General features: G+C 40.7%; 1 protein-coding gene across 1 annotated transcript; it reads right to left on the bottom strand.

Annotated features, from left to right (window-relative positions):
- Positions 1–101: 101 nt before the first annotated feature.
- plcd3a (phospholipase C, delta 3a) lies at positions 102–22268 on the bottom strand. Its single transcript, XM_020632646.3, has 15 exons — positions 21944–22268; positions 11069–11236; positions 7989–8217; positions 6745–6874; positions 6041–6266; positions 4438–4639; positions 4207–4351; positions 3793–3945; positions 3539–3691; positions 3305–3455; positions 3037–3153; positions 2636–2814; positions 2159–2294; positions 1723–1872; positions 102–1633 (listed from the first exon to the last, which is right to left on the bottom strand). The coding sequence occupies exons 1-15, from the start codon at positions 22032–22034 to the stop codon at positions 1491–1493; spliced, it is 2373 nt and encodes a 790-aa protein (XP_020488302.1). The 5' UTR covers positions 22035–22268; the 3' UTR covers positions 102–1490.
- Between the last annotated feature and the right edge of the window lie 3628 nt (positions 22269–25896).

Genomic DNA, 25896 nt, shown 5'->3' on the forward strand with positions numbered 1-25896 from the left:
TACACACACACACACACACACACACACACACACACTATGGTGCATCTATCTGTCTTTGTCACATCCACAACAACACAAACAAAAGGACTTACACAGTGATGTGTTGTTAATGCTTTTATGAAAACAGTGTTTTCTCTTGTACATAAAATACTGACCACCAATCACACAACATTTCTGTTAACCTTTAAGACTCAACACATGTAACATGCTACTGAAACCTATTCTGATAGTATATTAAAACTGTAATTACAGTAATTCATGTGCATCTCCTTTCATTAATGCATCAATTTAAAGTCAGGGAACCTCCTTATACGAGTGATATATGGATATTAAATTCTACATGGATAGGTAGCAGCATTAGTGCACTAAGTGTTAAACCACTATTTTCTCTGTCAGAATTAAAGGTTTAGAAATTGGCAACAAAATAGTTGTATCAGGTTGTCAACAAAAAGAGGCTACAAGCAAACATCTAAAATGTCAAACACAATTTTACTGAACACATTTTCTAATGTGTGACATGATTGAACAATTTATCATTAGTAAACGTTTATCAAAGTTAACACTGTTTATATTTCAAGTTTATTCTGGCAATACTGTATATTACTGTCGTCTCAAGCGGGCGGCCCGGGTTCACATCCCATCTGTGGCCTCTATCCCGCATGTCGTTCCCCACTCTCTCTCCATGATTTCCGACTCTATCCACTGTCCTATCTCTCCATTAAAGGCATAAAAAGCCCCAAAAAAAATCATCATCATGAGGAGTCAGGAGAATCAAGTAATACTAACCACCTTCATTTTGTTGAAGGACACAACTTCCTGTGATAATCATTGAACATGACATCTTTACGACACCAAAGTTAGTGCTGAAATAATAATTTCTAGCATGATATAAATCTTTTTTTAATTACAGGCAGTCATGCTTCAATTTCTACTATTAGCACTTTTGACTGTCTATTAAGTAAGTGCAGCTTCTTGTAAAAAATATATCACATATATATCATAAATCTTATATGTTAAAGCTAACAATTGAGTGTAAAAATACTACAATACTTTTCAAAACAAAAAAGATGACATTAAACATCTCTTTTTCTGACCGATTAAGAGTTAATCTATTCATTTATACTCAAGTGTAAATAGCATTCATTGAATTTTGTAACACATTTCCATAAAAAGTGTTCTTATAAACCACTATCCTCAGTCCCCTGTCTTCAGAGCACTCAGTACTGACAGGACCAGACACTCCAACAGTGTATTCTGGATTCATTACTGGGCCTGAGGCATTTCATTTGCTAAGAGGCTGTGCGCTTCTTCTTCTCTGATAAATGACATCTTTCTGTCTGCTTTGGGAAGTGGATCAGTGTAAATTGTACCACTCAAGGTCTGGCAGCAGCAGCAGCAGCAGCTGCTTTCTCTCCCCTACAACACTTAGAGCTCCATTTTCCAAAACTCTGTCTGTGACAATGCAGCTTTCCTTCATGTTCAGATGCTGGTCATGCCTTGCCTTTGGCCATGGCCATCCGTTCAGACACACTTTTAATGGGGGCTCCTTTGCGGCTCACTTTGACATGGATGAAGAGTGTGGCAGGGGACAGACTGGAACCGTCTGCCTTCAATAAATGAACATGTCGATAACCTGAGAAGAAAGAGTCAAATACACACTTTACTAACAACACAACACAGTGATTTCTGTTTTTTCATCTGCACAATGGTCTCTATGTGCACCTGTTCGTAGGCTTGTGAGAGGCACAGTGAACTGCCCCACAAAGTCATTTTTGGCAGTGTGATCGTGATCCTCCACTACAAACCGAACCAAGGCCAGTTCAGGGACCTGCAGCTGAAAGCTCAGGGTGCAGTCCCATCTTGGGTTAAAACCTGTAGAGGGCGCACAAGAGCTGTAAATACATAGACCAGCGCCTTCCAAAGAAGCCAATCATGGCGTTTGACAGAAAATACTCCTCCCAAAAAATAAAAGAGCTTAAAAGAGCTGCACTGATAAATGCATCATGCAAGCAACATGCTATACAGCACAACATGATTTTACAATATTAATAGGTGGGCAAAGAAATATGATACTGGCTCTGTGATTTAAACGGTACATTTACTAACATAATGTTTGAGCATTATTGCTAATTTAATTTTTAAGCAGCCTCAGATTTACCGTTGTTGTCAATGCGCTGGGTTTTGTTTCTTGCATTATCAATGTCCACACCATGAATTTCCACCCACACTTGTGGGTCAACAATGGAGCTCGCCTTCTCTGTGTTGATTTTTGGCAGCTGCTGTGCGGATATTATCTGAAAAGGATATAATTAGTGAATTTTGAATTTGAATTTTTGAATTCTGTTGGGCAACTCAACAATATAAATTCGGAGCTGTATAAGTTTCCATTTGTAAAGCCTATAATAAAAAATAACACCTAGACACTTGAAGCTTTGATCCCCAAACATATATTGGTAGAATTGTGAAAATAAATTAAGCTAGCTACTTACAATGTGCATACATTTCATTGACAACGATTGGAGGCAAAGAAAATACAGATACATTTTACAGTATGGTCTCAATAAACAATAATGTCAAAGCTGCATAAAACAGTGACTTATGATGAATGGATTGGAGCCATTGGATAATCACTCACTCGTATGGTCAGCTGGGTGGGGATGTGACCTGGGCCTCCTCCTGTAATCTCCGGGTTAAAGTTTGACGTTGGGCTGCACAGAAAGCCGGGTTTAAGAATGTATCCACAACGACCGTTGGGCAGGAAACGTCCCTGGTTCAGGTCCATCTGCTCCCCAGGGGTCTGGAAGTTCAGAGCCACTGCACAGCCCAGAGAGAGGAGTCAGTAAAAGGGCAGGACTTATCACACAATTTACAATAAATTCAGAATTACAGCTTCCTGTAATGCAGGAGCAATCTGCAGAAATGAGAAGCAGTATAACACTTCTCTGGCACTAACTGACCATATAATGTTTTTCAAATGATTTGCCGTAATTTGCTGCCATCAGAGCAGCATCCTCGCTTCTAGTCTGGAGTACTAACCCATCTGGCAGCCACCATTCCACATTTCCTGAGGATCATAGTTGGATGATTGCAGGCGCTGGCCGGAGGGGTAGATCCGGCTCAGCTGCCTGCTGTTGTGTCGCACAAAAAGCTTTCCTGCAAAAGAAAAGATGGAAAACCACATGTCATGATACACTGGAGGCTGATTACATTTTCTAGAAGAATCAGCTGCAGCAGAAAAATTTCCTCAAAATCTGTTTGACTTTCTCTCTATCATGTCAGGATGCAATTATGTCCAGTGCTGTACCCGAGTCTTTGATGAGCTTCAGGGCATCATTCTCAGAGAAGGAGGACATTTCATTTGGAGGTTTTTCAGTTATGTTTTCAAGTCCACAAAAGGGAACGCTCCGGCAGTACACCACCAGATCTGACAGCTCGGGGCTCAGTTTAGCACAGACCTGTGAAGGACAAACACATAAAATAATTGCTTAACTATCTAAAAAGTTCTCTTTAACAGCTTCTCAAGTCTCCCTGAGCTGACCTTTGCAGGATCCTTCTTGGGCGTGCTCTTACTGCTGCCTGCTAGTTCGTCCTCAGAGCTCGAGGAGAAGCTGGCACAGCTCCCATTCTTACCCAGCTGGCCTAGGTGAGGAGTATGCTTCTTCCCTTTCACCAGAATACGCCCCTTAAGCTCCTGCACAGAAGGTTTGGGGGACAAATTACCTCATTAGAAAAACAGACAGCCTGAGGTGTTGGAAAAAGAGATACAGCTGTGTATGTCTGTGTGTGTTGTACCTCAGGAGAAGGCAGATCCTTTTGAGGCTGGTCACTGAGGGGCTTGGTGAGCAGTTTTCTACCAAGGATGGTGCGGAGGTGTTTGGCCATGACGGCCTGCTGCTCCACAGAACAGTGGTTCTCCAAGGACAGGATTAGAGGGTATGGGGACGCCTGTAGGGAGAAACACAGTATCACTTGTATGCCAAGTAATTAAAATGCAATTACCGGTATATCACATAATAGCAATGCAGGACCTAGCATTGTAAAAACAAAATAACGCAGGCTGTGTAAGAGCCAAGTAGGTCGTGAAAGCGAGGAGTCAGGCAATCCGTATATATTTCCTGCTCACTTATTTAATTAGCAGTAAAGAGAAGCAGCAGTCTTTCTGCCACAGCTGAGGATTTACACTCTAAAATGTGTTGCTCCTATTACCTTAAAGGCATACTGGTTGATAGTTTCAATAACCTCCTTGAAAGGCACTTTGGAGGTGAGAGTGTGGCCATGGTAGATGACAGGTTCGCCTTTATCTCCATCCCAGCAGTCCAGCTCTACACAGCGACAGCCCTGATTCAGAGCCCTGTCAGTGACATTACACACATTTAGAATCAAACACTACAGGAAAGTGAAATGTGTGCTGTTTGTTCATGTTCAGCGTCTAAAAACCTGATGTATGGCTCAGTGCTGCTGGCACTAGTAACTTGGTCCTTGGTGAGGTAAGTGTTGTGGGACGAGGAGATGAAGTAATGCGCCAAAGGGCGGCTCATGTCCTGGTAGACTCTGGCATGGTCAGGGTTAACCACATCATTCTCCCGGGACAGCATGTACATAGTGAAGCCATTCTGGGTCATTAACTGGTGCTTCTGAGCTGAAATGAATGATTATTTAAACTGAGTCACACAAGACATGGTAACGTAAATATAAATAGCAATTACTGACAGCCTCCTTCTCTCAAAGGGAATGAGTTAGCAGCTAGCTAGTTATTTTTTTAGATACTATCTACTTAGCCAAGTGTTAAAAAACATTAGCAAAAACATCTATTTTTATAAATATTTAAAAATAACGATTACAAATGTGCACTTTAATGTACAAGATGGAATTTAGGGCAGGTCATCTTACAATTATATTTAGAAACGTATCAGTCATAAGTGTAATTTAGTGTACCTTAGGAAATACTATATAACTTTGGGTGGAAACATACAAAATGAATAACAGTTAATTTAATAATATACCAAATGTAGCATTGTTTAGTCATATAAACACAAGGAGAATAGCCCCCATGTGTCTTATATGACAGCTAGCATAATGTATGCTAATGTTAGCTAACTTTGGGCAAATCACATTTCTGTACAAAGAATCATAAATGAGTCAGTTCACCAAATGTTATGACTCCAATTTCGCCACTGTAACCAAATCTTTACATTTGAGTTATAGTAGGCTAAATGATAAAATGCAGCTTAGCAATTAGCATCAGAGGATGTTTTACCCGCCTTTTTAGTCCTAGGCTAGGTCTTTTTTTGTGATCCAACAAGTGCGTCCATGTTGAATGTAAAACTGTTTGTGAGCTTTTTTTTGCTTTCTTGTAGACCGTCTTAAGAGGTTTCCTGTAATTGCAATACGGGAATTTATTAATTTTGTAAGTCTGTTTTAGGACTACAGATTAAATTTAGCTATGTTCAAATTTTGGCATGTCTACATAGCGCTATATTGCTGTTAGGTGGCGAAATATGCATTGTCCTAAATAAATAAACAAATAAATGATGTTGAATAGTCTTGCTATGATGTCTTATAGTGCATGTTTTGTAAGATTCATTTTATTTATGATATCACATACAGTATATGACATTGTGTGTCCCTTTTTTTAATCTAAATTATAATCATCCAAATTTCCCACTTTTGTCTCTCATTGACCATGACTTGTTTGACATGAAGGTGTAAAATTTTAAAGCACCCAGACTACTTTTTCCCAACATACCATGTTCAGTTTGAGTTTGTGTGAGTGTGAAAGCCGCTTTTCAATATATCAGCTTCCTGCTAATCGTTCTCACTACTTTGGTTGACTTAAACAAAACACTTAAACTGCTAACAACATAAAGTGCACCATATTATTGTGAGGCATTTGATTTGCATTTGAACTCAGGGTAGCATTCACAGGTAGCGGATGAATCACTGTTTTGTCAGTCTAGATGCAGCACTAAACCCTTGTGTTTAAGTGAAAATTTAGTGGGCTCTCTCTTTAAAGCCTGTAATGACTACGTTAGGGACCTACCCCAGTCATTGAGCTCATAGGTGAGGATGAGGCTCTGAGCATGATTCAGTGAGGCGTCTTCTCCTTGGTCTCCCAGGAAGTCTCGCAGCTCAGCAGTGGCGAGAACACAGCCGTTGCTTGAATAGTGTCTGAACACGGAGTCGAGCTCTGGCCGCCGCAGCAGCTCTCTGCAGAACTCTTCAATCTCTATATGATCCAGACGACCATCACCTGATCGGTCACACCTCTGGGGAACAGGGGATCAGTAGGAGTTTAAAAAAACAAACAACTGCACACACACAGAGAAAGATATTCTCACATCAAACACATTGTGCTTTTATTTTGAGGGTGGTTCAAAAACCCCATGGGGAAAGACTCTCCATGATAATTTACTCAGCTGTGTAGACTTAAATGAAAAATATTGCTCTCTGAGGAGGGTCAGTATTGGAAATTGCATCAGGAAGGCGCATAAAAACCAACAATGTAGCGGTGATAGAGTGCTGAGGGACATGGCAGGCAGTAATCCCCTGCAATAAAGAAATAACTGGCTTGATTTGTTGTAAGAGGGGATAAAGATGTGGAGGGGGGGCTGCTTATTGCCTTTAGCTGCTGGTTTGGTAATTGAGCAAAGACTCCAGACTCCGGCATGTCGCAGTAAAACAAGCTCATATTAAGTAAATTTACTGACCACGAGGGTAGAATATTGTACACATGAGGCTCCTGACCTTGAATAAACAGTAGGCGTACTGCTCGCTCAGGTCAATGTTAATCATTTGGAGCAGGCGCTTGACCTCGTCGTAGCTCATCTTGCCGTCCTGGTTCTGGTCTGCTCGTTTCAGGTAGCCTCGGATCCAAGTGTGGAGGGTTAAGGAATAAATTCAGACAGAAGGGACCTATTGTTTGTCCTGGAGCACCACACTCTTTTTTTATGAGTCAAATTCTACCATTTTTTCAGTTTCAAGTTAATTGAACATTCAAAACACTTGAATAAAACACTTGTTGTTTTTGGCCAGACATCATTATGATAGAATCCAAAAATGTGAGCCTATCGTTTAGTTTGCCATTGGAATCCCTTTAACACTTTTACTGTCACATTAAACATCTATTGTTTATACATTAGGTGCCAGTTTATAGGGTACACAGAGCTATACTAATTTGGTCTAACACAAAAGTCCTTCAATAAATTCTCCCTTTATAAAGGTTTTGTTGTTTTATTTTAAGAGCGGTGTTGATTCACTTTCATTATCGTTTTGAAGGCCTTTGTTTGTGAAGCTGTTAAACTGTAAATTACATAGATGTGTTCCTGTTATTAAGCCTCATTGCTATAAACGGGGTGGACAAAATGAAACACACACCTGTCAGTGTAAAGCAATACAATTATAAAACGACCTCAACATTGCCTTCCTGCAGGTAAGATTTATGACAGGACTGTTGAACTGGATGGAATTAGTTTTGAGTATGTAGCTAGTGATAAAACGGAGGGGTTAAGCTGATATCTGCCACATCAATTTCATGCAATGCTTCTGCAAAAAAAAAAAAAAAAAGAGTCGATGGCAACAAGACACTAATTTTAGGTCTCTGTCACCTGCTCATAGTACTGGAACAGAGAAAGCCCACACATTGACATCACACTGTTTAAGAGTCACCGGGCTGCTGGAAATCGACAGTATGATACATAACAAACACAGTGACAAGATAGGATAAACATGATCCTGATGATTCAGATGCTGAAATATAAACAGTTATTGAGAGAGAAATAAACCATGAGGCAGAGACGATCACTACCTGATATCTTCACTAATGGTCTGCTATATTTAGGCAGGACTTTTTTAACAAGTCATTACAGCTCTTCTTAGCTATGCTGTGGACGTGGGATGGTACATTTGATACCACAGTCAGTACCCTTAGCAATGCTGCTTCAGCAACACTATATTTATTATTTACGCGTGTTGGAAATTGAGCAGGATATTGGTCCAGTTTTTCGTTTTGACTCATGTTGGCCACATGCTCCTTTAAAGTGCGGAGCCCTCGCACCCAGCGCTGAGCTTCCTCCTCACAGGGGCACAGCAGGTCCAGGCTCTTCCTGGCGCCTCTAAAGATCACTGTGAAGCACTGGTTCTCCGGCACCGACCCTGAGAGACGCCTCAGCGCCTCGGACTGGCAGCCTTCACGCACACATTCCACTTCTGTCACTGCGACTGGACGAGGGGCAGACGAGTTCAGAGAGAAAAAAAAGAAAAGGTTGTTGAGTTAATACAGCTTAAGCAGGAGGTCACAACAACACTTGGAGCAATGTTGAAGGTCAAACATCACGAGTTTTGCAGGATTCATAAATTCCACCGAGCAGAATCTCATAGCAACGAGATTATAAAATATATCACGCAGTCCTCAACAGGATAATTTTAACCCGCAACTTTATCACTCTTAACATCTCTCTCAGTAAATAGCAGGGCTTTTTATGGGTTTTACAACAGTTACCATCTCAACATGGCTCGTTTATTCATAGATTTATGGGGCTGATTTATAATGTATGACAAAACTGAATCAGAATTAAAAGTCTACAACCATGCTAGCTAGTCTGTGAGGTAGTGTTGTCTAAATGCTAACACCAGGATGCTAACACACTCACAAACTAACATTGCTAGCTTGTACTGTAAAGGTTAAAGGTAGGGTAGGCAGTCAAATATTTAGGGTTCAGCGTCTGGGACTTCATCAAATCGAAACGTTACGATGTATGTTGAGATATGTCACAGAAGCTGTTGGTTAAGCTTGATAAATCAGGGTGTGGTTTATCCTCTTGTTAACATGATGTATGGAACTTCTTTGCAAACCATGCGATAATGATCAGGGTAATTCGGTCTGGACCAAAGCGGCAGGCATACTTGATCTAATGCAGGATCTAAAACTTCTGCGTATCTCGCAAATGCTGAGAAGTTGTTCCCCAGAGAAGACAGCGAAAACAAAACCACACTGTCTACTAGCTGATGCACACACAGCTTGGTCTTTTTTCTTTTGTGGGATGCCTGCAGAGTGGTGATCACTCAGCTGGGTAGAAAGCAGTGCCTGCTCTGACAATAGCCTCATTCTCCTGCTGGAGATCATTAAGCCTCTGCTGTCCACCTCTTCAAAATTACTCAACATTCCTGTTCTGTAGTTATCCCAGAGACATGGCAAAAGCAACATGTATATGTGTGTGTGTGTGTGTGTGTGTGTGTGAGTGTAAAGTGTTGCATTCTGTGCCAAGTGCTTTTGATTAGAAAACTTAGCTGCATGCACCAGATCACACTGGACCTGGAGAGGCGCCTGGAGCTCCAGAAAGAGGAACTAACCCAAGTCTGAATTCTGTATTCACACTAACACACACAGATATGCTCCTCATCCGCCTGCCAGTGTTTGCATTATCAGAATCTGCTCCACACTCACATTGTAAGGAGTGTTACAGACACTGCAACGCCACCACTCCAGGGTCTATTTCTAGTGCGGCTGCAGCACAATCGAGTCACCCTTCACCTCCCGCTGCAACAAAATGCAGCTCACCCACCCACCCAGCCGCTCTGCAAGGCCAGCAGGGGTTAGCATTAAACTGCATTCCAACATCAGGATGGTCAGTAAAAACAGAGCAGAGGTGGGGAAGCTAAAGGTCAAGCCGCGAAGAAGAAAATCAAACTGGATGCGAGAAATGGATCTTGGTTAAGTCATATGACGTGGCTTTATCTTTAGCACTGATTCTAAGGGAAGAGTTATCCCCAAAATGTACAGAACATTTCAGGTTTATTAAAATTAGTCTGCACTTTGGCTCTACTCTTGACTGCCATCTTTTTTTTAAAATACCTTACTGTGTCAAAAAGGAAAATATGAGGAAGCTGAAACCACAGGCTCTTCTGCCCTAACCTGTTTTTCCAACAACCCAATAAGATGTTAAATCTGTGTCTTCTTTTTTTTATTAAATCTTCTTCTGTAGAAGAAGAAAATATATTTTCTGCACAGTGACATTCTCAACTTCTTCAAAGGCATCACCCAGTTTAGAGACAACATCCCACAAAAGGTTACACTTGACTTGTAGTTAAAAACAATGAGAAATACAGCATCATGAGAATTAAGTTCTCCTTTCACTTCTTTTCTCACAATTACTTTGCTTTGATAGTTTCATTCTTTCCCCTTCATATGCTAATGGAAATAAGGCGATGAAAGTTTTGATTTAGTTTATCTGTTGAAGGATCTCCAGAAATGTGTCCTCTTACAGCCACATAAATCCAGGAGGTTTGATCTGACCAAAATCGAAACATCAACTCAGTTGCCTTCAGTTTTTACTATGTGCTCACAGCATTTAATGAGTCTGTTTTATACCCTGGATTTTGCCTCTCAGGTGACTGCATGCTGCCCTACCTGCTTGTTACAAGGTTCATTGTTAACTTTTAAAACAGTAGTTTGAATTGTCAAATAATAAAACGAAAACAATATCCAAAAAGTACCAGGCACCAAGAACATTCTAGATTATTTTGTTAGTGCATTGTATTGCAGAAATGTAATGGCTATTTTTGATATAAATTACACTGATTATTAAGGCAGGTTGCAGAGCCCTTGATTAGTTTCCCCACTCACTAAGGAAACAAGCTACAGAGGAAAGTAGAGGAGAGGGCATGAGATGGAGCCAAGATAAAATAGCGGAACGACTCGGAACAATAAGCTGGCTGAATGAGCCCAATGACTCACATCCAAGAGTGTACTGGGCTGGTCGAGGGCCTGATGGGCCGTTTCTATATTATCTTCTATGTAGATAAGCTTTTTCCTACTAATCTGATATCAATTAAGTTTCCTCTCTTTTCATCAAAGCCAGTTCCTATTCATGAGCACACTCGCTTCCAGATTTTGCGATGCCCTTCCTGCCCCTCCTTACTTCTTGTAATTAACTACCTCACTGCCTTTGCTGTTATTCCACCTTAAATTCTCCCTCTGCCCAGTAGTGTTCTCTTTTCACGTACGGGGCTCTTATTACTGCTCTTCTTAACTCTATCGATGGCCATAAAGCCAACCCTAAGCCATACTCACAAGTCTGCTGGGCTTTGGCTTTGCGGGAGCTCTTGGTAGATTCACACCACACAGTGAGGCCGTCCTCCAACAGCCGCAGGTTTCTGCTCTTCTGCCACCTTGAGGAGCGAACCTTTACCATGTTGGAACCTTGCATCATCAACCGGATGTCCTCATTGTCCTGCATCTCTGGAGAACACACAGAAACACACAAAACAGTTTTAAGTTTGAACTATTACTGTAAAATGTGATTCACTTTGACAGCATGTGTTGGCCAATTGAGTCACACCTGCTTATGTGTCGTTCTATTTTGACACCATGCTAGCCTAATGTTACGATACTAATGAGGTGCATACTGTCTGTTTGTGACTACCTTATTGCCTTCTATCTGTTCTTATTCTACAGCACAATATACTCTGAATGTGACTCATAATAATACACTTTCATACAAGTTTCATTTTCAGCAGTGTTTATCGTTTTGCAATTTTAACACCTAATATAGCCTTTACTAAGCAGTCACACTTGGTTAGGGTAGCATAGCAATGCGGGAATTTATGGATGATTTTGCTTTGAGCTAAATGCTAACATCAGGATGCTAACCATGTTGCAGCATGTTGTACAAGGTTCACAGTCTTAAATTAGAACGTGGACACAAACTAAAGCTGAGGTTAAAGGCTAACGTTAGCATGCTTTCATGCCCAGAAAGCAACAATAATCCATCAGGGAGGAAATCAAAGCATCAATGTTTTTTTTTCTGTGTTGTTTAAAAGATGTTATTGACCTGTTCCTCATACAGCAGGTTTTGGTTATTAACTTTAGCTTTTATAGAAAAAGTTTATAGAACTCCAAAAACAGTTGTTGTTCATTATCTTGACAAACATGTACAGATCAGTTCCTTCAGGAGTTTTGTAGTCTGAGAGTTTTGTTCCTGTCAGACCAAATAAACATGTCAGGCACAGGGAGGCATGTTTCATTTCTCTAAACTCAACTTCATCAAACTTTCTGTTTTTCTTCAGACCTAAGCAGATAATCTACCTTTTTAAATGTACCCATTCTCATAGAGTCATTACATGAACCTGACCTATTTGACCACATTCATCAAGTTGAAGGTAATAATTAAGTCATCCCTTCTTTGCTTATACCCAAACTCAAGGCTGTGTTTTATATACAAACCTTGGAGGGAATTGACAAAAAGTGCATGCTGGTCAAAAAGAAGGTTGTGGTGTGCTGAGTGAATTATAAATGTATTAACAAAGCCATGTTTCTCTTTTTGTTATAAAAAAAAAAATGAACTCTGTACTGTTAGTTCAAGATGAAGCTGAGAGAAATCGACAGCCGAGATGTGAATCAGCCATGATATTTTGTAGATTTATTCCTCCTTTGGGGGCGAAGAGGGCCAGCAGACTGCAGGAAAGCGTTACAGTATGGAAAGTTGCAAAGCGTATGCTTGGCTGTAATGGTCATACTAGTGTTCCCTAGCTGTTAACATCAATGGAAATGCAATCAAAAAAAGAAGACAAAACTCAGAGCCTGAGACGAAATATGAATTGATCAGAGCGCTGAAAGTATCAGAGAATGTAGGAGAACATAAAGGAGGAAAGCAGGAAGCCTGAGGGGTCTGCATGAAAGTTGAAGTTGAGCCATTTATGTACTGTATGATATAGCTCTTAGAAAATAATAATGAAGAATATGTGCATGATATTTTGTATTAGCAAGCTCAAGGCTGTGTCGACATGAGCTCGTTTGGTTTAATAAAGAACTAAAGCCCACATGATTACTCTCATGGTTGATGAGTCAATCTTTGGAGTATGAAAGCAGATTAATCATTGCATCATATATAGAGCTGATTTTCTCTACATTTTACACTAGAAATATCTTAGATAATGACTGTGTGTTGGAGCATCTACCTGAAGATGTCTTCTCTGCCTTTGAATAACTGTCGCATAATCTAACTGATAAGACCAAAACTTTTAAGGTCACTTGGGAAAAGAATTGGCAAACACAGGGAGTCAACAAAAAGCCTCGAGCAATAAAGATGATTTGGGTTAGCAGGTTTGCAGTTGAAAGGACACGCAGAGAGTGTTGACACAGCAGCTTTCCGACTCTGATTCCAAAAGTTCAAGCATGACGGACCCACGGTGAGCCTGGGTGTAATTTAATACTCTGGAGTGGACGTTTTTCAGGGCTCGATTTTCAAATGATAAAAAGTGTGTTCATCCTCTGAAAATGTTTCCCCAGTTACTTAGTTTGAGGCTATATAAATATATCTCCAAATAACATGTAAGGAACTGTATCCTGTTTTGGCTTAAGTTAATGAATACATCTATTTATGTTTCTTAAACCATGTGTCACGTTGTCACAATACTGTTGGCTAAATTGTAATGGAAACACAAGTTAAGTTAAGATCCAGACTGCTGTGTATTATGACAAAATAAGTCCTATATACCGCTTATAAGAACAAGTGTTAATCAAAGACATTCTGCTCTCTCACTGCAGGGATGAACGGGACCTTTCTCTGAGCCACTTTCTGTGTCAGGACTGATTGAGGTCCAAACAAACACTCACTTTTGTCATGTGATTTTCTCCTCCGTTCACCACTGAAGGTTTGTCTGGACTCAGTTTGGCATACTGTCTTTCTCTTCCCTCTAAATCACCCTCCTCATACTGTCAGTGCCAAATGGCTAAAGTTCCTCAGAGGGCCCCCAAAGCTATAACACAACAGAAACTGCACTACCCACCCCCGCCCCCCGATCACCCACCCCTACTCGAAACCAACTACAGCCGAGCATTTCTCCCCATCAGGGTCGAACACAAAGAAATCCCACTACCAACCCTCCATCCATAACAACCCTGTTTTTCCAAGCTGTTACCACATGCAAAGCATTCTCACAAGCAGAGCACATGGACCCGATTAACTTGCAGGTCATTGACCACGCTAAGCTGCCCAAACAGCCTTAACTATCTGTCTCAACCCGCTGCTTTCCCTTTTATTGTTGCCTCTCAGCCTTAACCACAATCTTGAATTCCTACCTGCATGGTTTTGAAATATCATCCAACCACAACAAAACAAGTTTGCACAAGTCTGCAAAATGTGGCCTTATTTTGATACACTAAGTGCCTCTGAAAGCCTATTCATGTGGCAGCAAATGCAGGGATGGGCATGATTCTTCAGGCTACAGAGCTGAATTGTGTTTTCTCCTCATCGCCTCCTGCTGAAAATCTGGTTGACATCCTCTTCATCAGACGGTCAAGGCCCTGCCGACTGGCTAGCAACCGTGCTGATGTATTCTAATGCAGCCATTCAACACGGCTCAGAAGAGAAATTAGAAGAACAGGAGAGTTTGCAGTGTTGGAAAGAAAAGACAGTTCTAAGATGGAGAGTATAAAACCATGCAAGCTGCTTGCTTTGAGCTGAACACTTCAACCAGCATGTAAACACGCTCACATAGCCTACTCCTCATTTTCTTCAGGTTTGGCATAAAAAACTAGCTGATATCCGATCAGTAGTACTGAATAAAAGTAGGCCTACCAGCAAGGGTCTCATTTATAAAAGAGTGCGTAGAATCCATACTAAAAATGTACGTGCGCCAAAAAGCCGGAAATGGCGTGCGCACAAAATGATTCAGATAAAACAGTTCGTACGCACACCTGCACGCAATATTCCCTTTATAAATCACGATCCACCTAGATTAGTCCCATGTTCCGCCCTCTACACGCCCACAAACAACCATGAACAGTCAATGCAAAGCCGCTCGTGAATGAAAACGCATACAAACGAGGGGGCAGATCGAAGGTTTCCAACCCGAAACCCGAAAGTTTAGACAAAGAAACGAGACTTTCTGACCCAGGAACGGAGGAGTTTGTGAATGAAGCGAAGGATAAAATGGACATATCGGTAGTTTACTGCAGCAGGAGGATGACAAACTGCTGAAGAAAAATCAGAGAACGACACCACGTCGCTGCTGCATTCACGCCGTCCTATGTGCCAAAACATCCACTGTTCATCATTACGCACGAGAATATCTGCAATGTTTACATGTTTACGGGACCCACACTGACTTCTTCATATTGTCAGAGTGCTCACGTCAGTCAGCAGTCTGCCTCACTCTATCATGTTGTTCATCAAAAGTTTGATCAACGAACAAAAACGTTTGATTGTTGGCCCTTTTTTTTCCCGTGGGAAACTCCGTCTGCTCTGTGACTAATTATGAGGACATATAGACCTAATGATCCTGTCAGAGATGACCCGACTTTATGTCCACACTTGAATTATTTACAGAATAAATACGTGCAGCTGATGAAGACATGTTGAGTAACGAGAAGGTGAAATGTGTGAAGCCACCGCTCTGTGCGTCTATTTTTACAGTCTATGGTCTTGACGCAGGCATCTATATTAAAACTAAAAACCACACTTGATGATAAATGCACGACATTGAAAGATATTAATGAAAACTGGTGGCTCTATGGTTTTTTGTGTTAGTCTAATGTTTAACTCTACATCAGTGATTACATTAGTGTACAAGTCCGGTCCTCTGAGGTCCGTCCGGGATAATGAAGGTTAGACAGCGCTGATGCAACATGTATGTGGTGGACTTTCATTTTTTATTTGATGTTTATATATTGTCATAATGAAAGTTACTTATTGGAAACGTTACTGAAATAAAATGCGGAAGAGGCATCAATATGTGTCTGCAGGCTTCAGTTCACTACTTCACCGTCTGTGTCGCCAATTTCCCATGCCCTCCAAAATGAACGTACGCCTGGGTCACAGTTTGCTTACCGGTGCGCACATTTTAACGGCAGGTTTGTTTTTTATAGATCACAAACTTTGCGTGGGAAAAGGCGTAAAGCACAGTTTCAGACCCCGTTTTGTGCGTCCGCAACGGTTATAAATGAGACACCTGGTCAAGTAACTAGTATTCATCCTCTGGGCACCATGAATATCTGAACCAATACTTCATTAGATTTGTATAACTCTCAATTAATAGTTAACAAATGGCTAAAAGCAACAATTACAAAAGGGATTCAGTGAATCAGAAGTGGGGAAAATCTCCAAACTTAACCTCATGTTTTCCTTGAAGGTGTTTTGAGACTCAGAGCAGCGGGTTGCCTTCCAACTGAGAGGAGGATCAGAAAGAAAATAACCATATCATCTGGTCAGTAATAGATTGTGTCTGCATGAGTCCTCTTCACTCAGGCCCACATACCAGCTCCTCCTGGGACACGGTTCACATTTCTCTCAGCATAACAACTGTCATGAGAGCCAGCAAGCAAGGATTCTACACATGCATATAGATAGGCATATCAGGGTGTTGTCGATATGATACGGGCGGAGGGTCAATTAAATTTTCTCTATTCTGTCTTCCCACAAGACAGATCAGGCATTATGTAGGTCAGTCCTCTCTGTATCTCTTAATACCAAGTGCGGTCTTTAATGGAAGGGATATTATCTCAACCTCCGAGGAGAAAGACCATCTTAGCTTGAAGAGACTTTTGAGTTGTGATGCTTTGTGACATGGCCTGATCTGGGAACAGATTTTTATTTGTAATACAGCAGCAATTCTGCTCAGGATTTTTTTCTGAGATCCAACATTTAAACATGAAAGCAAAGCAGCCTCTTTGTTTTCAGCCGGAAATATGCAGCTTCCAGTTCACACGTTCTCTTTGTCTTTCCTAATGAGTGATGCATCATTCAGATACTCATTAATAAGCAAGATATGACCACACAGTTGTTGTGTGCAGTTTATAGTTTCATTCTGTCCACCCAGTTTTCATCATTTGAATACCTGCTGCCTGTCAAATATTTACCCTGTCTAATAAGATAACAGGATTTCACATTTAGCTCCCTCGATCACGTTTAAAGAAAAATGGTTGAATCATTGGGACACCATAAATTCTTCAGCTGCAGTGATCTTTCCTCTGGCTACTGAGATTTCTCCTGGATTTCTCCTGGATTACGGATATCCATGGATCTGACTTGACCTTTGATTTACTTCTTCATTGTCTTAGAGGTAAATTAGACAAACTGCTGTTGGTGGAAACATGATAAGAAGTTCAATTTCTTTTTTTTTTTTGACTACATTTAAACCCAGCTTTTAAGTTGAAAATACGCCCTTTATTATCCACAAACTGGGCTGTTCCTTTGTTTTTAAGATATGACTGGCACACACACACAAACGGAATCCAGAGATTGCGCAGTAGGTCACATTTACTCAAAAGACGTCCACAAAGCATGTGAGACTCTTTACATCATCTGAGACGCATTACTTCACTACTAAAATATAACATCCGTTTAAAACTGTGTTTATCTCATTAAAATGTATTTATAATGAACATTTAAAAACACAAAAGCGGACCAAAGTGCTGTGCACCCAAACATAAAAAAAACAGTGTAAATACAATTAGCAAAAGCCATAAGAACAATTATTTTTATATACTGTATGAATACTTGTATACACATTTACTTTCTTTTTTCAAATAGACTTGATATGGACTGCACAGTGAATACCATATGTAAACTTTGAACTAACACAGCTAAATCATGGATTTTGTTTGTCTATTCCCAAGCCTTAGCACTTTACTGTGTGTGACTGTCACAAGCTCCTGGGTTAACAACACCATCAACAAACTCTGACTCTGTCTGGAACCAAATCCACAACCTCACAATGAATAGATTTATCCATATATCGTCTGACTTTTAAACTGAGATTATCTCAAGACTATCAAAACTCAAGGACACAAGTTTAACGTTAAAGGTTTAACGTTCAGGACATGATGGATTAGACTGAACGAGAAACTCTGAACAAACAAGAGTAGTCCTGTGACACTGTGTGACACAAAAAAAAGAATCCTCAATGAAAGAAACGACATGCTGCTTTCCTCTAACGACGTAAGGATTGTAAAGCTGCTCAAATATGTTTGCCTGACCTTCTGATTTATGACTGTGCTATGAAGTGGGGGTTGTGCTTGTGACCTCATTTGGCTTAATCATTAAGTATTAGAGGAACATTCAAAAAAAGAGTTGAAGGTTGTGTGCAGCACAGATTCCCAACTGAAACATCAGTAATGCTTGAACAAGTGTCTGCACACTGAAGTTTAGACATGGTCTGCACGGTCAATGCAACAGTCTGGACACACAATGCTGCGCAAACATAAAACAATTGGGAGTATAACGTAGAGGAATAAGTCAACATTCATTAAAAAAATCTGTGTTATAAAAGCACCCAAGGGAATCATTTATCATAAGGCTAAATAAAGCCGAGACGTGATGAACGCTTAGTCCGAGCTCCGTGTCAAAAGTCTGAAAATTGATTAAAACATCCTGCAATTCAGAGACTTTTATAGTTCACGTTATTTGTGGATGTATCCGCGACATGTCGGGCACAGAAACGACGAGAAATAAATTGTCTCAGGATACACCTGCGACGAAAAAGAAAGAGCCTCAGGACTACACAGCCTGACGAGCCATCTAATGCTGCCATCTTGGTAGCATTACAAGAGCAAGAAGATCGGTTGACCAAAAAAGTTAAGCTGGCAGTAGAGGATATGCTCTCAGGTGAAATTCAAACTCTCAAGTCAATGATTGAAAGCACGAACACTGCCATTGCCAAACTTGGTGAGGATATCACTCAACGAGCCGAACTCGGTAGGAAGCTACAAGGGAGGACGGTTGCTAGTACGGTCAAACACAATGTCGGTGGCCTTCAGAAAGACGTGCTAAAACTTAACCAGAAAATAGCCGAGATGGAAGACAGATCACGGAGATGCAACATCCGACTCGTGGGCTTAGCGGAGTCAGCAGAAGGTAAAAAAACGCTATTCAGTTTCTGCAGGATAAATTAACCGAATGGATCCCCTCTAGAAAAGATTGAGATTCAGCGGGCCCATCGCATATATACTGCCCAGGACAAGTCCAACCGTCCCCGAACTTTCGCTCATATTTCAACTCCTCCGGTATCAGGACAGGGAGAAAATCCTCAACGGAGTCAGGGCTCTTCCATCAGCGCCGACACACCAGGCGTCATATGAAGGTCGGACCTTCCAACGTCGAGGCTAATGTTTTTCCCGGACTACAGCACAGAGACAGCCCAGAGGAGAAGAGCCTTTGATGCGGTGAGGAAAACAGATCGCCAACAGAGGATTACGCCCGTTTCTGAGATATCCGGCAACCCTGAAGGTTAAGCATAATGGGACGCTGCACTTCTTCGATAGTGTAGCAGAAGTTTATGTCTGCTAATCCGACAACTACAAATTATACTTTCTTTTCTGCTAGACACAAGACATACTCTCGAATTGACTACATATTTGTCTCCCCCTACCTAAACCGTTGTGTTACATCTGCCAATATTCTTCCAATAATAATATCAGATCATGCCCCAGTGATGTATAGCTTTCATATTGGTCAGAGTGCCTCTAGACACTCCAGTAGATGGCGCTTTAACACAATATTACTCCAAAACACTGACTTACTGACCCTAACCACTTCGCCACAAATACTTTGGGAAACAACTAAATGCTTTTTGAGAGGAGAATCTTCTTCATTTGCCTCTCATTAGAATAAATCAAGGAAACGCAGAATCACACAACTAGAGGGTGACATACATACGTTAGAAACTAGACAGAAACATTGGTTTTCGGAACAGGCACAATCAACTCTTTCTACACTGAAATTTGAACAATTTTCTTCAAGCAAAAGCTGGATTTATAATTCATCGTACTAGATTTACATATTACAGTCAGAGTGAAAGCGCAAGCAGACTTCTAGCTGCCAGATTAAAACAAAATGAATCATTTTCCACCATCGCTGCTATTCAAACTCCATCAGGATCTATTTACCTATGATCCAGATGAAATAAATGAAACGTTTAGATCCTTTTACTCAGATCTGTGTCAGGGTGAATCTACTCCAGATTTGACTGACCTTAAATCATGTTTGTCAAAACTTCATTTCCCGAAGTTAACTACTGAGGAGGCTGACTCCCTCGATTCGCAACTCACCCTCTCAGAGCTCAAAGAGGCCTTCAAATCAATGCAGAAAGGAAAACAGCCAGGCCTTGATGGCCTGCCTCCTGAGCTTCTTCTAGAACTGTGGGATATTATTGGACCACTCATCCTAGATTCTTTAAATTATGCCCTTGATATTGGATCTTTTCATCGCGACCAAAATACATCTCTTATTTCAGCGTTACTTAAAAAAGGCAAATCCCCTCTCAAATGTGGCAGTTATAGACCGATATCATTGATCAAAACAGAATTAAAGCTCTTTGCTAAAGTTTTAGTAGAAAGACTGGAGCCATATGTAGGCAAACTAATTCATTACGACCAAACAGGATTTCTAAAAGGAAGACTGCGGTTTTTAGCCTAGATGCGCAAAAAGCCTTTGATAGGGTGGGTTGGGATTATCTATGGGCGGTTCTTGAGGAGTTTGGATTCTGTAGAAAATGTACATGTATGATAAAATGACTTGACACCAATCCTTATGCAGTCGTTCAAACAGATAACATTACGTCTACACCGTTTCCCTTACGTACCCGTCAAGGTTGCCTGCTTTCTCCACTCCTTTTTGCGTTATCACTGGAACCGTTGGCTCAGGAAATTAGACTGAATGACCAGATATCGCCTATCAGTATACGAGATACAAAACATGTGTCTGTAGGTTTTATTTTGTGTGCATGTGTGTGTATGTGTGTATATACTATATGTATATATGTGTGTACATGCATATCATAATTTCACTCAGTAATTTTGTCTTTGTAACAAATTTTATGTTTATTTTTCCTCATCAAGGCAACGGCGATCTGTCATTGAAGCTCATGTGTACAAGCATCTTGTGTAAAATGGGTCCTGGGTTTATTAGTTATCGGAATTTCAGAACCTTTATGTGGAAATATACTGCACTGATTGTGCACTATAATGAGTTAGCGGCAATCACATTAACATCGAAGAATAGGTTAATAGCATAGCCAGCAGTCCAGATTTAGTGACATCCACAGTCTTTTCATGCCACAGATTCTGACAGGTGCTCTGTCTGTGCTCAGCAGGGGCCTGTTTTTTGGGGGTGGGGGCGGGGGCTGTGACTATGAGCTGAGATGGCTTGCGTGCACACACACACACACACACACATGAAGTTGGCTAATGGATCAGCTCTTCATAACCTCATGATCACTTCAACTATAACTCCCACATACACACGTGTTTGATGTGTCAGTCACTTTCTGAATTACACACTGAACTCTGCCTCTTTATTGGACATACTTATGTTCCACTTTTTTAAACTTCATTAAACTTGTATTTTTTTATTTTTTTTCAAATTATATCCACTGTAGTCCTATTATTTGACCTTTGAACTTGGGCTACAACCTGGCAACAGGCACATGGCCAGACAGTAAACACAGCTCTCTGATAACTCAAACACAGCTGAAGTGGGCAGAGTTGAGCAAACAAATCAAAATATTCTGTTCTGACAGACAACTTAGGGTAACATTTCATTTACTATGAGCTAAATGTAAGTTCACTGACTTATTAGTCGCCAGGGAAAGTTACGACTTCAATCATCTATTTTAAGAGGATGCAAATATCACATTATTAGTGCCTGAATAACTATTGAAACACAAGCAAAGAATGAGGACAATGTCAAATAAAAGCCTCATGACTATCATTAAAAGACCAGCTATCACTCTAACACGCAGCTTGGGTGTAAAACGAACCTTTTCAACAGGTGTAGGCTACATTATGGCTACTTAGTGCGACTTTGTCCTTCTAAGCACTTAAATGATCTAATAAGCCTTTAATGGGACACTTCGTACATAGGCTACATAAGTTTTTTTTTTTTTAAGAAATCGAGGTATCTTTATCTACAGCAGGATTAGACAGTTTGCTTTGTGGAGGTTTCCTTACCGAGCCTCCTGCTGGGATCCACCGTCTTCTCGGCCACTTTCCTCCTCTGCTCTTTGGGATTGGTGGCCGGTGACTTCCCGCTTCCGAACATTATTGCAACTTGTGAAAACTCACGACTTCACCACCGGAGGCTCACCCGACAACTTCCAAGAAGTTTGCGTGTGCAGGTGAGTCTTTCCGCAAGCGCACGATTTGTGTTGGACCCAGAAGAGACCCGAGCAGAGAGAGAGAGAGAGAGAGAGAGAGAGAGAGAGAGAGAGAGTGTCGGGAGCACTAGTTATGAGCACATGTAAAAAGTCCCTCCCCGCCGCTGTTGCACCATGCCTGTGCGCAATAAGACTCCAAACAAGGACCACACTTTAAGAGCCCCCACCACCTCCTCCTCCCAGGCTCAGGATGGTCAAGGCCATAAACACACACTTAAAAAGAAAGTCCAAAATAATGTTTGCTAAGTTTACTCAGCCCAACACCACTGGTCTTTGACCAAATGTCTCCTGATAATTATCCTTCTTTTAATGAAAGCAGCATGACGCTTTTCATAGTGTGGTCCAGCACACACAATGGCCGTTTTATGTCTCTTCTTTCCAGTTGAAGGTAAAACACTTGAATGTGCAGAGACCTATCTTCCTCATCTAAAAAAAAAAAACTAAAAAAAAACTAATATAATGGCCAGTTCTTACCATTTGGATTTCTAATCAATTGAACTGGAAACACTATTGGAAACATGCATTTGCGTCTATAATGCAGTGTGTAAATTGAAGACAACTATTGCATGGTAATATTGTCTAATAAATCAGTGTCACACAATCGCTGCCTACATAAGCTGAAATGATTCCTTGTTTTTTTCTTTAATGGTGATACCAGAGACTGTAAAAAAATACTCGCTGATACTCACAAGTCTTAATAACTATCTTATAAATCCGTAGTTAAAAAAAAAGACAGCGTGTTTTCATTCGGGATTCCGAATAAACAAGTAGGCCTACTTAAAGCTACAAATAAATAAATAAATAGAGCACTCTCCCTATCCGTCTTCTTTTATTAATCGGTTAGAGTGCAGCGCCCTCTGGTGGTACTAAGTAGAACCTTTAGAGAGCTCAACAACAACAATCAATAGCCCACTGTTGAAGTCAAATTCATCTTCTCCAGCCAGATGACGTCTACCTTGATCAAAATGGTGGCGTGCTTTATCAAAGAGAGAATATGAACTGAACTCTTGATAGTGATAGTTGGAAATGTGCCCTGAGCGCCAGTAGAGCACTGAATGGAAACTTAATTAAGTCTTTGTGATGGAGTTACAACAGAGATCAGAAAGGGACAGAGCTCAGCTGGGCGGACTGGAGGAGCAGAAAATGTGATCAACCCTCCCTAATCAACAATCACCATCCACCAGCTCCTGCAGGACTGTAAGCACACATATACTCATCATAAACAAAACAAGATAGTGAGGTTACAGGATGCATTTAAAGTGATTTGTTTCTTTCACTTATGCCATATAATGCACCATTTTAAAATACAAATCTTTTTTTATTAAAAAATAACTCCTGTGCTATAATTTGCACATCAGGGCCATACGTCGGTCTAGAACGATTTCTATCTTTCATCTCCTTTCAATTGCACCAACAGATATGTTAGACATGGTGAGAGATTAAGTCATGCCTACTAATCCTCACAAGCTGTGATCTATGCAGGAGCAGCTTTGGTTCTGTAGCTGCACAGCTCCTTCATTTGAGAATATGGGAACTCTTGGTACGATTTCTAAATCTCCTCGGTCATTAGGTTTCATATTAACATGGATGTATCACCCCTTCCTCAAAGGACGCTCAGCTAGGCTTGCTTATTTGCCAGAGCTGAAACTCTGCCTGCTTTTCTATTAGTAGAAACATTAGGCCTGTGTTGTTTGTAGCCACTGGACTCAAGTCTTTCAGGCAGTGTTAAGAGAGCAGCCGCCCACAATGAGAGGTCACAGACTGAGAACCCATTTCTTCCATTAGTAGAAGTAGCCTAAAATGTTTTAAGGAAACTTAATATGGCATACAAAAAAAACATGCTGATATAAGTGCATTGAATAGCTCTCTACAGTGGGCCATTTAGAGTTAAAACAAGCCTTTATTAGAACAATGTTTGTATAATGAATGTGCAGCTGAACAGAAAAACCAATAATAACATAAAAAATACTGCATAACTAGGTTGCCATATATATTTTTTTAATATCTTATATTCAGCAGTTCATTTGACAAAAGCTGTATGTTCATGAGGTAAAGTTGTGGGCGATGCAGAGTCAATAAATAGTTTGACTTGTAAAGTCCTAACTGAGCTTGCTAAACCTTAAGTGGAATAAAGGAAAGCTTCAGTGTTGCTTTGCAGGAGCAGGGACTGGCTACTTCCTGGAATTCGGAGAGTTTATGAGGGGTTTCCATGTGACGGATTCACACGGAAGATAGCACTTTTTTTTCCCCGTTTCATAATGTATTTTTAAGTGATGTGGTGTATATCAATGCGACGAAAAGTGATTAAAAAAAGATAGTTATTTAGTCGAAGGTAGGACTTTCGGGGGGGGGGATAAATCTTTATGTTCCAGCAATTACACTGACCCAGAAAGAAGACATTGGCCTAGTTGGAAAATGGCTAACACTGGCAATGTTTCTGTTAATAACAACAATAATTTGATGCATGTTGGATGTAAGACTCTGCCTTTTGCTGCTCCAACAAAAACTGCAGTGAAAACAAAGGATTTTCATAAACTGTGGAGGTTTATCTGTTAGCTTAGCTTCGTGCACAGTATGGCGTCAATTATATTGGTCGCGACTTAAAAAAAACCGCTTTTTGTGTAATGTTGTCGTTCTCTTTTATTGTCACTACAGTGCGCAGAACTTCACACTTTATAGGTGTTTTTAATTTGGGTTTTAATTTGAGAGCGAGAATAGCGTTTGCTAACGTTAGCCAGCTACCTTATCCTTAGCTTTCACTCAAATATACCACACTGCATGTCGGACGATTGGTTGCACAAGAAGTACTTTAAAAAAAAAACTAAAAAAACTGCTCCACACCACTCCGTCCACTGGGTAACAGGATTATTTGAGCATGTGTGAAAGCGCATGACCCACCCTTACAACAGCGAGGGGTTCGGAGCTGTGCTCGTATCGGCAGCTTGACAATAAATGTCGTTTGTTTACGCTGTTCCCAAAGTCCCCCCCCCCCCCCCCCCTCCCCATCACACAGTGTATCACTCCGCGCAACACTGTGACGATTAAAACTAAAGCATTTTACAAGATAACGCTGCGTCCAAACGACGTGTCGGCGTGAGACTAAACACGAGAAATTAACGGGTTTAGAGAATTAGCTATTTTTTTTAAATTCATTTTCTTACGTGAACATTCAACGCGGACTAGTTTCCGTTAAAGGTTGTCTACATTTAGCGTAAAATACAGGAGGGGTTTCGTTGTATTCATACTTCAGCATTGGACTACGCTGTGACGTAATACAAATCTGCCACATTTTTCTACTTACAAAGTATGTGTTTTTTTCTTCTAATAATAATATATTTTTTTCAGGATGCTTTTAAGTCAACTTTAATTTCGTAACTTTTCATCGTGACCCCTTCATGTGTAGTTGGTTCCGCCCATACAATGCCCCGGACTGCTTTCTTGGTTTGGATTGCGTACTTATGATTGACAACTCGACCGTCCAATTACAAAATACTCTAAGCTTAGCAACAGCAAAATTATCCTCTTATCCAATCAACAAAAAGAAGGGTGGGCTTTATGCCGCTCATGATTCTGCTATCTCATTGGTTAACATTCTCGTCGGTTATGGTGGCCTTGTGGAGTATGTAGTTCGTTAAGGAGACGCCCCTTCGTTCTTCGTCGAAGTTACAACCTCATGTCCCAGAATGCACCAGGACTGAAAAGCAGCAGCGTGCGCGCGACTGGAGGCGGAGCTGCTATATAAACACG

Source organism: Labrus bergylta, chromosome 16, assembly GCF_963930695.1.
Source record: "Labrus bergylta chromosome 16, fLabBer1.1, whole genome shotgun sequence".
NCBI lineage: Eukaryota > Metazoa > Chordata > Actinopteri > Labriformes > Labridae > Labrus > Labrus bergylta.